Source organism: Lepisosteus oculatus, chromosome 6, assembly GCF_040954835.1.
Source record: "Lepisosteus oculatus isolate fLepOcu1 chromosome 6, fLepOcu1.hap2, whole genome shotgun sequence".
NCBI classification, from domain to species: Eukaryota; Metazoa; Chordata; class Actinopteri; order Semionotiformes; family Lepisosteidae; genus Lepisosteus; species Lepisosteus oculatus.
In genome coordinates, this window is record NC_090701.1 from 27,311,851 (window position 1) to 27,325,241 (window position 13,391).

Below are 13,391 nucleotides of genomic sequence, written 5' to 3' on the forward strand. Positions count from 1 at the left end.
ATAAGGTATTTGACATCTGGTTTCTACCTCTGACCAGACACTCCACATAGCTCATAAAAACTAGACCTGGCAACACACTTGAGGTGAGGCACTGTGAAAGTGTATGGCATGCATGCATAAAAAGGCTCACAGCTTCATTAATTTTAACTACAGTTTAACACTGCCAGTGACAGATTGGAGCAAAAATTCAACCCTGGCATTTACAAGACAACTACCAGATCCACAGTGGGGCCTTTCTAATATATTTCCCTCTTGTTTTCAGTTAGTGAGACACGAATAGAAAACATGTGATGAGCTATCATGTGCATATTGTTGCCTTTCCATGTTACCAATCATTTTCAGAAAATTTCATTGTGCCCTGAAGGAAAAACAAATAAAACCCCACCTTCACACAGCAGGCGGTCCAGAACACAAGAGACACTCTGGAGAGAGGAGACTTTCAGATTGAGTTCCAGGCCACTTCCTTAATTTTCTTCACTAACTCTTACAGCGGGTGGGCTATAAGAGAAAAGGGAGTTTCTTTTAGCTCCTTCAGGAAGCATGAGCTGCTCTAATTTTTTCAGAATAAAAGTGTAAAAATAGAAACACTTAGTACAGGCTCCAGGCTTCACTACCTCACACACGTCAGGCATCTTCACAGTCCATCCGAAAGCTGTGGACCTGCACTGGGAGGGCATTAATCAGTTTGGATGATTATTGGTTTGCAACATGACACCTGTGGAGGGGTCATGATATTTAGACTGGCATCAGACACACAGAGCCCTGACACAATCCTCACACAGTCATAGCAAATTATTTATAAAATGCAGCAACAGATTTCCTTAGGGTTTATCAGAATTGCACAATGAGTGTTGGGTACCATATGCATTCTGTTTTTACTGGCTTGGGTCTGGTAGAAAGGACACAGAAGGGTGCATTGTGTTTGATGTAGTTGTACAACATGATATGAGCACTCACGGAGAATGGACTATTTCACTACAGTACCTAACTGGACTTCCTTTGTCCAAACTGCCCTTTTTACATAAGTCTTTGTGTAGTGCCACTTTTGAAAAATATTCTGTCTTTAAGATTAAGTTAAACATAAATTACTTAAACCAGGTGAACTGGAACATAGTTAGACAACAAAAGCACCTGCAGTTAGATCATATTTTCAAGATAAGTGATAGAAAACCTTTTTGGTTCACCATTTGTTAAAATATCTAGTAGCTCATCTGAAAATGAAAGCAAAAAAGAGGACCAAGTATGCAGTACAGTGGCTTTAACAACCATCTATATAGCCAGTGTGTGGAAACACTTTAGGGGATTTGGGGTGGAATTAGCTAGCAAAATGGTCACATTTTATAACCTATTTTCACATCAACTGCTGATATAATAGGGTTTAACACCCCTTTTCATTCTTGTGAAAACTGCTGAGGGATCTTGTGTAATGAAAAAGGGAACATTCATGTTTTAGTCAAGAAACAGCACCTCCTATAGAACTAGTCAGGGGCACTGCTGCTGCTTAGACCACCCCAGCTTAGTTTCTGAGTCAAAGGCAAGAGAGATAGTGACCCCTACAGGTCTATGCAAAGCACATCCCTTACTAAAGCAACCTGATTTTTATTTCATTTCTCCTATTCCAGTACTGAACAGGCAGAGGTGATCTGAGCAGATCAGGTGAGATCTGTGCAGGAGAGCTAAATTTCTGTGAGCTCACAAAACTCCTGAGCTTTCAGTGCCGAATTGTGTAGAATCTGCAGGCTCACAGAATTGTTTTAGATTTGTCTGTATCTCACTCAGTATTTGGGTACGAAAGACTCCCCTTTTATGTTTCAGCTGTGGTGTCAGGGTAATAAATAGTGCTGGGTTGGTTTGGAGGCTCTATTTTTGTTCATTGCTGTCGCGAGCATGCAGAAATAAATCACAGCTCTTTCCAGTTTGGCTGGCTGCTGCCTAAAGGTCGACGGAGATACAGCTTGACAAATTGCTGCGTGTGGAGAAAGAGATGCCATTAGGACCCAGGAAGTATTGAATCCAGGTTAAGTGCAGACCTTCCGACTGGCACTGACCTGCATTGTGATCAGAGTTACACAGAAATACAATTTCCCACTTTCTTCCAGTCTGTTACGGTACAATGTGACAGTGCTGTGGAGTGTGAAGGCTAAACTGCCTGCTATACAGTAACTCTTCTTTAAAAATAGGTGGAGTCAAGGTTGTTCCTAAGTCATCCTTCAAGGATGTGAGGCAGTGAAAGAGCAGCTCTTAGAATTAGTGCAATTTCATGTACTAGCAAGAAACTGTCCTGTTAATGCTATAAACTGCCACAGACAGACCTAGCTCCTCCCACCCACCTACAGGAAGTGAAGTATGATTCTGTGCAGCTCATAGGCTATTTACTCAAGTCTAATAACAATATGGTGTCTCTGCCCCCTCAGCATCCCTGTTGAAGCTGTGGTACCGGGAGCTGGAGGAGCCCTTGATCCCTCATGAGTATTACGAGGAGTGCATCACTAACTACGACAACCCTGAAGCCGCTGTGCGTGTGGTGCACACACTGCCAAACATCAACAAACTGGTGCTGTGCTACCTCATCCGCTTCCTGCAGGTCAGTCTCCTGCTTGTCTCCCTCCTCCTCCCTGTCCCTCACGCCATCCAGTCTCCTCTCTTTTCTCCTCCCTTGGATCCTCCTCACTCTCTTCCTCCCTTCTCCCATGCAAACTCTTGAAAGAAAATTTTCAAATACATTAAGGCTGCATTGAGGCTTGCAAGCCTATCACTATTACTAGCCTGATTTGCACTCATTTATTTTATCAACTGAATTGTTTTAATTGCATTTTATGTGAATAAACCATTAGCCAGCCAATCCACTTCAATTCAAGGGGCTCTATGGTCATGATTGATCCATTATAGAACTGCCAAAGTTAAACAACAAACACGTTTTTCTGATTAGCAGAAATGTTAAAAATCTGTAATTTTCTTGGCACACAGTTGTTACATTGCTACCTCACAGTACTGGGGCCCTGAGTTCAATTCCTGTGGCACTATCTGCATGAAGTTTGTATGTTCTCCCCATGTTCTCAGGGTTGCCTCTCAGTCCAAAAAATATACTGTTAGGTTAATTGATTTCTGGGAAAATTGCCTCTGGTATTTGTGTCTGTCTGCTAATGGATTGGTGTCCCATCCAGGTGTACCCTATCTCTCAGATTCCTTTGACTGGATAGGCTCTGGCTCCCATGAGACCCTGTACTGGAAAAATCTGTTAGATAAAAGATAGCTGTCATTTTTATGTCATTTTAAATGGGTAATTGTCCTAGGTGGGAAGACAAGTGTCCTAGCACAAAGTCCACCCTAGAAGAGAGTGAGGCTCCTCATTTGAACTGCTCACCTGTGATCTCTGCTCTGTGCCAACATGCCCCCCAGGGCCATAACATTTGCTGTTGTTACTGCAGGTGTTTGCTCAGCCTGCCAATGTGTCTGTCACCAAGATGGACGTGAACAACCTGGCCATGGTGATGGCGCCCAACTGCCTGCGCTGCCAGTCCGATGATCCGCGCATCATTTTCGAGAACACACGCAAGGAGATGTCCTTCATCCGCATTCTCATCCAGGGGCTCGACACCAGCCTCATGGAAGGGGTGCTATAGCTGGAGGAGAGGACTGCTCCACGCAACACTCACACTCACACTCACACAGAGAGACAGGGTCCTTACAGTATGTGGATATGCAGATAGAGAGACACACAATGACATTGGAATACAGGGTCCCGTACAACACATATCAGCACGGACATACTGGGTCATTCCCGTGTAGATACTGACACACACAGACGGACACATATTGGAGACACTGACAGACACACAAACACAGAGAACTGGACACACCCAGACAGAACTGGACACAAGTACAAGCACTAACATTAACAGAGAATGAGAGGAGCTTGCAATGTTGCTAACAGACTATCCAGCTGCAAACAGCTCCTGCAGACAGGCACTGATGATGCTTCCTCCAGCCCAGGTTCTCCACTTCAGTCTGGGTCAGAACCAAGATCATAGAGTCAGTGTCTTTGCCAGTTGCCATACTTCTACACTGCCTGTGAGGCTGTATCAGGGCCTGCCAAATGGACTGGGTGTATACACCATCTAGCCTCTTCATCGTTACCTAAAGAGCTTATGGTACCCTCCAGACACTGTGAGAGGATGCTTATATACAGTATGTGTATGTATAAGTACTATATAAATATTATATATACTAGTATACATATGTACATAGCCCTGTAATGTTAACCTGAGTAGGCAGGGATTGCAGATGCTGGTTCATTCTGCCAAGACAGAAGATTGAAACGTTCATATCTGTAAGCTTGGCCTTGTGCATCATAATCATTCCTTGTGCGTGAACACATTGTGCATAAAGTTAACCATGTGCAGCAGAATTTTTGTGACGGGGCTCTGTATATAAGTATATTTTACATTATTTTGTCCTCACACTGGGCTGTGGCCTGCTATGAAGGGTAACACACACCTGAGCTCTGTCTTCTGCACCGCTTCCATCACAGTGCTTATTAACAATGCTGCGTTGTACTTCAGAGATTGTTGCTGAGATCTGTCTGCCTTCTAGCCCTTGTAGAAGAGAACAGAGCACAAGCCCAGCCTCCCTCCAGGAACTTGACTGTTACATGCAGACACATGCCACATGAGTTTACCAACAAATAACTCCTTCAGACTCCAAAAACAAACTCAAATTGAATTTCTAATTATTCTAAATATTCCCAGTGACTTGCGGCTCCCTCTGGTTAGAGAACAGTAGGGATAATCAAATACCAGCCCTGCCAACGTATTTCAGTAATATTTTTGGACGTACCAGCTAACTCAAATTCAAGTTCATAGAACTTTATTGGCATGACTGATGATAAGCATTTGACAGTTGGTGAATAGTGGCTTTTCTGACACATTTGCAATCATTTGGAACAATAACATAATTATATGAGAGAGTCGCTACTTTGTTACATAATAGAATTGACTATTAAACAATGAAATGATTAAAGAGCTGGTTGTGCCAAACTCCTGCAGCACTGTTTAATGGAAGACCTGGTGTTCGGCTTTGAGGTCCACACTGCTCAGGAGCTGGGAGTCGTGACTGGGGTGCCTGACAGCGGAGGTCCTGTGATCCCCTCTGTGTCCATCACTGGCAAACTGGGGCCACAGGGAGTGAACAGTCCTCTGTACCCCAGTAGTACCCAATCAATTCACATCTCCATTCCAAGTGAGGGCTCAATTGCACTAACTCCTCATTTTACAAAAAGGTTTGCATTGCATGGAAATCAGTAATATAAGCAAAAAGTTAAGCAAGTATGAAATGTCCCATTAATTTAAAAGCAACAATTAGAGATTATATAAATATTTATAAACTATCGAAAGGAAATGTAATAAATATTACAAATATATATACTATATTCATTTTGTATAAGAAACAGCAATTAATCTGGAATAGACAGTACTAAAGAAAACAAACAGTGTAAGGGAACACAAATGAAAACAGAAAATGAAATGGCACTATTTTAGCCAACAAGATGGAGGCTGTGTGCTGTCTAGTTTTCTGTCCAGATTTGTAGGCAGACTAGTCTTCTAGCCTGTAGCGCTAGTGATGTTGACAAGTTTGAAAATCTAGATGGATTACAAGATAAACAACAAACAATATAGTACAAAGATGGTGACTGCAAGTGCAGGGCTGTCCACATAAACACAGCTATCTTTGCAGCAAAAACCAATTACTCATATGGGAAAATGGGCTATTCCATTTTCAAAAACATTGAAGTGAAAACTCATTAATTAAATGTTTGTATGATGAGGAGTTTGTGTAATTCATTACATCCTTAATTGAACTAGTAATGTGCTTAACTAGAATTTTTATATTGCTATCAACTCTCCTTAAGCTGTAGGTTTCAAGTTGCTCATGTATGTGTATACTTAAATTGATGCAAGCAATTTAAGAGGCATATATATGTATAGAGCAATTATTTGATCAATTGAGGGTGCAATTAAGTCACTGTGAGCTCTGAATTGGTTTTCAAATTCATTTGCCACTTAGAAATAATGTGAAATTATCTCCAGATACAGACAGATTAGGCACATGAAGTGACCTCATAGAGACAGCATCCAGGACTGCACCGTCTGTGTGGCAGAGGCTCAAGAGGTCCTCCTGGCTCTTGAGAGGATGCTTAACATCCTGCAAGGGGGCAAGAGTTTTAGAAGGGACAGGAGGCTACATATGTAAATTAGACCTTAGGCACATTTAACTTAAGAACTGTTACAAATGAGCCATTTGGCCCATCTAGCCCATTAGGTACTGTAGTTAGATGCTAATTAATCCAAGAACTTCATCCATCTGTTTTGTTGAAAAGGTATCCAGGTTATCAGCTTCACCACTATGGCTGTGTAATTTATTCCATGCCCCCACAATCCTTGGGGTTACAGAACAGCTTTTTGGAAGACATTTTTCATGTATTACCAAGGAGGCCCTTCCGTTCTAGAGAATGTGTGCACAATCTTAGTGTGCCAGCCAGAGCTCTGGGTCAGCACTCGTAACATGCCAGAGGGAATGGGCCGTACCATTGTCACTTCTGGATTAACCACAGGCCTCTTTTCCTACTAGACAAAAGCAGCAAGTCCTGGCAGCACACAGCATGTTGCCTTTTGTGTCTTGTTGCTTTTATAAAGCAGATTTGTGACTTTGTTTGATTTGCCACCATCACTCCTAATCCTAATACTTGGTGGACAGTGGAAAGGCTGGCCTGGCCTGGCCTGGGATGGTCCTGTCACTGCACTGCTGCTATAGGATAAGATGGTTCTGACTCTGCAGCTGAGGTGACAGAGGGGAAACTAAACTCATTCTCTGAAGCCACAGCAGGTCCTAAACTAAGTATTGAGCATTTTCCTCCATGTGTCATGTGCCACACCTTTTAGAAAGTGGAGAACCAAAAAAGAAACACTGCTGACAATGATTCTTAACTTAGCATACTAAGTATTTTGTGTAGCTTCTTAGGATTTTTTTCTTGTTAAAGAATGTAACATGCTGAAAAGCAGCATGGTGGTGAAAGATTTTCAAATGCCAATGAGAGATCTTGCCCTTCATTCACCTCGGTCAGTGTCTCGGTTCATCTATCTGTGTGTTTGGCTGTGTGAGGGCATCACTGTGAGTATGTGTGTGGGCTGCATGTACTGTAACAGTGTTTGATATTTGTTGATTGCTATTATTTTGAGGTCTTCTGTTTATTGTCTGCTTTGGCTTAATATGGCTTCCATTAGTCTTTTTTAGTCGTGTTATGTAATGCATTTAGAAATATATTTTAGTTGCTTTTGTGAATGCCTCTTGGAGCAGTGATAGAGACAGTGTGGCATATTTCTGTGCATATATATGTGTGTTGGCCTCTTTGCAGTTTTAACACATTCATTCAGAACAAAGCACAGATGGTATTCGTACCAACCGGAAAACAAATTCAGACAGTGGGTTAGTTCAGAACACTTTCCAGTAATCTAATTCATTGCAAGGCTCTCAGGGGTTTGTCTGTGGACAAACTGTCCATCGGTGAAAGTGATCCCTACCAGCCTGTGAGAGACTTTGCCAGCGTTAACTGTGGCAGACTGTGGTAATAGAGAAACAGATGTTAGTAAAAGCATCAGACTATTTGAAATATCCTGATACATGCATAAATGCAAATTTGGGATCTGTTTTACATAATAATTGTCTGTGCTGTGTGAGTTAAAGGAAGGCAGTTTCAGTAGAAAAAAGACCCAAGGACAAAAATATCCCTTTGCTCCATTAGGCCACATGCCACTGCAATTTCGCTGCTAAAATGTTTTTAGATTGTTTTATTTCAGTCTTCTTATTGATGGTTTGTTTTACTATTCAGATTGTTACTGAAGTGTGTCTGTGAGTGTGAATTGAAGCCTTCTTTATACAGTAGCATGTGTGTTGGAGTGCCAGTAACTTTGTGCTGGGGCATTATGTCTATTGTCTGTGTGTGAGTGCTTCTTGGGTGCTATGATTCATAAAGCATGCACCATAGTAATGTTTACAACAGGCTTTAGAAAAAGGAACAGCCTTTATTTAACCTTGCCCATATTCCCAAATATCAGACGGAAAGTTTTAACAATATCTGCAGAGGATCTTGTAAGAGCAAGTGCAAAGCTATATCGCTTCAGTGTGTTAATGCTGGGGTAAACCCTTGTTCTTGAGTGTGTGATGCGTTACACTCATTAGGAAACGTAACAGCCTCTTTTATGCTTAAACATTGGAAATTGCAGATCTCACATTGCAGTTATAATAAGTTCATAAAACCAAAGTGATTCAAGACACACTTAAATGAATGCCAGAGAGCCAGCGAATGTTGTGTTAGGGGACTAGGTAATGGTGATGTGCCAATAGTTCCCACTTCCAGAACAGCAAGATCTAATTTACAGGTCCACATCAATTTAAAATGCCTTTGTGAGGCAATCTATATTTCTGACTAGTCTTTGCACCTGAGGTGTCCCTGGTAGGCTTCTGTAGAAGGCAAACATTTTGGCTCATCTCCAAAATAAGAGTGGCTCAGTCAAAATGGCTGCTTTCTACAGAAGCCTCTCAAGGACATCTCAGTTGCAAAGACCAGTCAGGAATATATATTCCTTCACAGACTTTCAAGACAAACCAAAGAGGCATAGTCCTTCTCAAGGTTAGAACTGCTTTCACCCAACATGAATTGGCTGAACATGGAAAGCTAAATCTGTTTCAGGGAGCAGATAAAGATTCATTCCATGCTGGAAGATAAAAAAAACCCAATGATTCAGCTGTAGAACCTTTTTAAGTTGATCAAGTCAAAACGTTGTATTTCTTTTCTTACTTTCAGCATGGAATGAATCTTCAATGGTTCCTTATGCAGCCCATGCATGCTGACACAACTTCCTACTCGAATGTCTTACATCTGTTTTAATTGAATCCCCATCTTATGGGTTTTACTTATTTGCACAACTCTTGCAATATTAAGGATTTATAATTGACTTTTTTGGGTGGAGGTGGGGCACTGTGTGGTTGCTTTAGAAAAGGTGAAGTCTTCTATTAAGTGTGAATTATTAACAGAAAGGTTCCCCATCTCTCTTGGGACACCCTTCTGAAGCATGATGGTGTGAAAATCATCAGGAGGAGGAAGATTTGTGCTGCCTTCATTTCCATCTTTATCATCTCCAGGACCTGTGTGTGTGAGTGTGAGGCAGGGTAATAGAGTAATAGATGAATGAGGAAAGGAAAGCTACCATTGTCATGTTTTCTCCTGGTTCTGAACCTCTTGAGTAAGCTGGTGCTGCAGTCAATGGTAGAAGGAATCTCTCAGTCATCCCACATCTTTGACCACTGAAACTGGCAGGACCAACATGTATATACAGCCACGTGTACAAAACAAACATGTAAAATAGAAATCTAAATAGAATAATGAAAATTGCAATGGACATAGTCCTGACAGAGCAAGTTGTTTTTATATGAATAGAGGCAGTTTGTATTTCAGACAAAAGGTTGTGCCCTAGAGGAATGAGACTGACTCCCGTTGAGGTTTATACGGGCCAGGGTTTGACCTTTCGGGCGGATAACTGTGGCCTCGGAGGTAGAAAGACTGCGCAGACTTAAAATCATCACACAGATTTTAATTCTGATCACTGTCTGGTAAGACACTGCTGTGAGATATTGTACCATGTACATACTGTATGACCTGCTATTTAAAAACAAGCAGATTAGAGAAGAAATATACTGTACAGTGAGTTCAAAATGAAACATGCACAAAACAATGCCATGTCTGGCTACCCTTTCATCCTGTGCATCACGCAGGGCCTGATGCAGACGGTTGTGTAAAAGGCTGGGTTTTTACATCAGTTGTGGGATAGGTTATGGGTAGAACTGGACAAGTACACCATGTTTGGGAGTGCTTACTCTAATATGGCAGGGCTTTGTCTTAGATGCATTCAATAATATATATATAATTTATTTTCTAATTTCCAAAACTACACTCTTAAAAGTAGAGCAAATGTCAGCAGAAGAGTAGATCCCTCAGATCTAGGTAATAGGAAAGGAATCCCTTCCCCGACATCAGTGACAAGTGAAATTTAACCTGCTCAGGTGAGGACTAAGTTCTTCTGACAGGGTTGTAGATGTCCATCTGTCCTGGGACAAGAGGGGAGGGTCTGGGAGAAAGAAAGTCACAGGGTTGTACTGGGGGTGCTGCCATGAAGATCACCATAGCTACCGATTCTTTCCTGCATGTGTCATGTGATCAAACAGCCAATCAGATCTCAGTGGGTTTACTATTCAGCATCCAGGTGGGAGTGGGTAAGAGAATCTGAGAGACTCCTAGGTTTGTTTACTCTTTCAGAAACATAATAATAATTAAAAAAAAACCTTACATTTACATTTGAACTACATTCTGTTTTAAAAAAACTTTTAAAAGAGATATTTTTTGTTTGTGTTTTTTTATTTTTTAATTTATTACTGCTGTTGATGTTCTTCTGACAGTTGATGTCCATATAGTTACTATTATTATTATAATTACTATTGATTGGAGACGGAGGAGCAACTGCAAAGACTCTATCCTCTGCTCCCCTAATCCCCCCAACCCCAGGTTTCTGTTTCAAGGAGAAGTGTCACACACCCTGTAAGAAATCGTACAGGGGGGACAGGACATTGTTTAAATAAATTATTGAAATGTGATCAGCTGTCTGTGCTCTTTGTTGCCTTTTCTCAAATTTTCATTATGAACGACAGTAGAACCCCAGCATGCTCCAGGCTTAACCTAAGACACTACCCAAAGGTGAAGAATCAGGAATCTGTTTCTGGCAGGCCACATTTCTACTCCCATTTTGGATGGGCCCCTAACAGAGTGTTGTATGCTGTTGCACAAACTGAACTGGTGATTTTCATACCCTCGGTGTGGGAACCAACTGAAAGTAACAGAATCCCTTTGTTCTCATTCTGCGGGTCTGGTTTGGAAATGGTACTGGTGAGCGGTTTGCTCCTAAGTTATAAAAGACACTGGTTATATATGTATTTTCCCCTCTTCTTTTATTCTTTTTAAGGTGGGGGTGTACAGTATCTATGGTATTGAAATGTAACCCTTGCAGGTCAGAAGTACAAAGAAAGATATGTTTATAGCTTCTTTCAATCATCTCCAGACTTCACCCTTGAAGCGGTTTGCAGAGATATTTGTGAATTCCTTGTGAAAGAGAGCAGGACTTTTAATCAAGATCTGTAATGGGGTACAGATGGAGGCTGTTTGTCCAAATTAACTCACCTAATTGCTAGGAGGGAGCTTAATGACTTCAGAAGCCCAGCAAGACTTGTCTTGTAGTTTCTTAGTGACTGAACATCTACAGCAGTGAGCTTTTTTGATTCAAAGAAATAAAGATGTCTGTTAGTAAAGTATGAAATGTCAACTTAAAATCCCTACATACAATAAAGCCTTAACAGCTTATCACTGTTCTTTAAATTGCAATGGGGGGCTTATAAGGCAGCAGTCTTTATTAATTAAATCCTGAAAGGGCTAGTAATTGTGGTGAGTTTTTTGATGCATGATGGGCCACCTCCTCTCATGTTTCCTAATTTAATTAAAAGGCTGTATTTAAACCTGCTGAGTCAGTTAAGGTATTGAGAACTCACTCTTTGATTTATTAATCCATTTATGGCTCCTGTCTTTTTCCATAAATAATGCCCTCTGGGATTTTTTGTATAAATACATGCAACAAGTGGCCATTGCAGCTTACATTTGCAGACACAAGTGTGAAGTACTGAATTTTCCTGAAAATAAATCTTTACATCTTCAGATGGAATTAATCACTCAAGACATGATTGTCATTTTTCTGAAGGAAAGAAGTTCAAAAAGCTTTCAGGAAAGTGGCAAAATCATTTTTGTAGCATGTGCACTGGCATCTTGTAAAGCAGACATAGGGACATTAATGATGTTGATTAAAATGTATCACTAACAAGACTAACAAGATCAACAGAAGCTCCACTGTGAAAGCCACAGCTTAGTAGTGCACTTGTCCAACACTGAAGACAATAAAGCTACAGATCTGCATCATTTTGCAGATGCTGTTTTGTAGGATCCTATCCCAATCACAACGTGTCTGATTACTGGGGTTTGAGCCCTAGATTCCACACTTCTTCCGAGCTCATCTTGTACTTGACTATTTTAATGCTCCTACACTCATACCAGGGCCAATTTTCTCAGAAGCCAGTTAACCTACCAGTTTAAAGTCATTGGACTTCAGACATTTTCCAATACTCTGAGGTCAGACGTTTGGCAGTCTTAAGACAGATTTCAGACAGTGAGTGAATCGGGACCAGGCTACGAACTGCTATAGCACCATGAGAAATATAAAAAAGCCCTTCATCTTCTCAAGAACATACTGTAGGAATATCAGATGAAATATTTATTCACTCCAAAGTAAAGATGATAAAATAATGGAGTGGGAGTAAGAAAAAGACTAACGACCTATTTATAACTTGGCAGGCATGAAACATTTGATAATTCCATGAAGATTTTTCTTATAAATATATTTTCCATATTCAGCACTCTAGGCAGGCTGCTCTAAGCAGAGAATTGTAGTTTCCTTCTCCAGGAAGAGGAGGTTGATTCTCAATTGTCATAGCTGTCATAAACTCAACAAGTTAACCCAGCCTGAAAATGAGATACCTGGCTTCACATGCAGAGTGTGAGCTGATTTCTCCAAGATCCTTCTAAAAGGGCCACGATTGAAGTTCAGAAACCAAAAGAGCCAAGCCACACAATTGAGCAAGATGGATTTGATTGTAACTTTTTCAAATGGTTTTATTATCATGTTAAAAATACTTTTAAAATGTACAGGATAGTGCTCCTGCCTGTCAGCATACGTGACTCAGTGACTCTCCACGAAGACCCTTGTTGCACTCTGTCACCTTCCAACAACAACACATTCCTTCTTCAATGATGCTACACAAACACAATTTGGTAATCTTACATATGTGCTTGCACACTGCTGAGTATGCAGTCTATACTGCTGTAGGAGAACGAGAGTGAGAGAGAGTCTTTATTATCCCCGTGGTGGGGGGGGAGTGTTGTTGTTCAAACAGTGTAAAAAAGACATGAATGAATATATACACATTGAAGGCCAAGAGTTAAGTAAGGATATGGCTACAGGTATGAATGAGAACTTAACTCTGTTGGTTTTGGTGTTGGAGAGTCAGTACCTGTATTCTGATGGGGGTAACTGGAAATTATTAAACAAGGGGCGTGAAGGAACATGCACACTGAAATCTGATCATAACTGGGGAAGTGCAACTAGGGTATTTCAAGGGATACATGTGGCAAGCACCAAAGACAGAATTAATAAAAGCATTTGTTTACTGTCAGTTAAAGACAG

The 13,391-nt window shown here is 40.9% G+C and overlaps 1 protein-coding gene across 5 annotated transcripts in view; it reads left to right on the top strand.

The window, feature by feature from the left end:
- The window catches only part of arhgap39 (Rho GTPase activating protein 39), a 140,568-nt gene extending 129,864 nt beyond the window's left edge, over positions 1-10,704 (top strand). For all 5 annotated transcript variants that reach the window (XM_015354221.2, XM_015354223.2, XM_069191127.1 and 2 more), the window contains 2 exons: positions 2,415-2,584; positions 3,429-10,704. In XM_015354221.2, the coding sequence (XP_015209707.1) occupies positions 2,415-2,584; positions 3,429-3,623 (365 nt within the window). In that variant the 3' untranslated portion in view covers positions 3,624-10,704. The remainder of the gene's footprint in view (positions 1-2,414; positions 2,585-3,428) is intronic.
- The last annotated feature ends 2,687 nt before the right edge of the window (positions 10,705-13,391 follow it).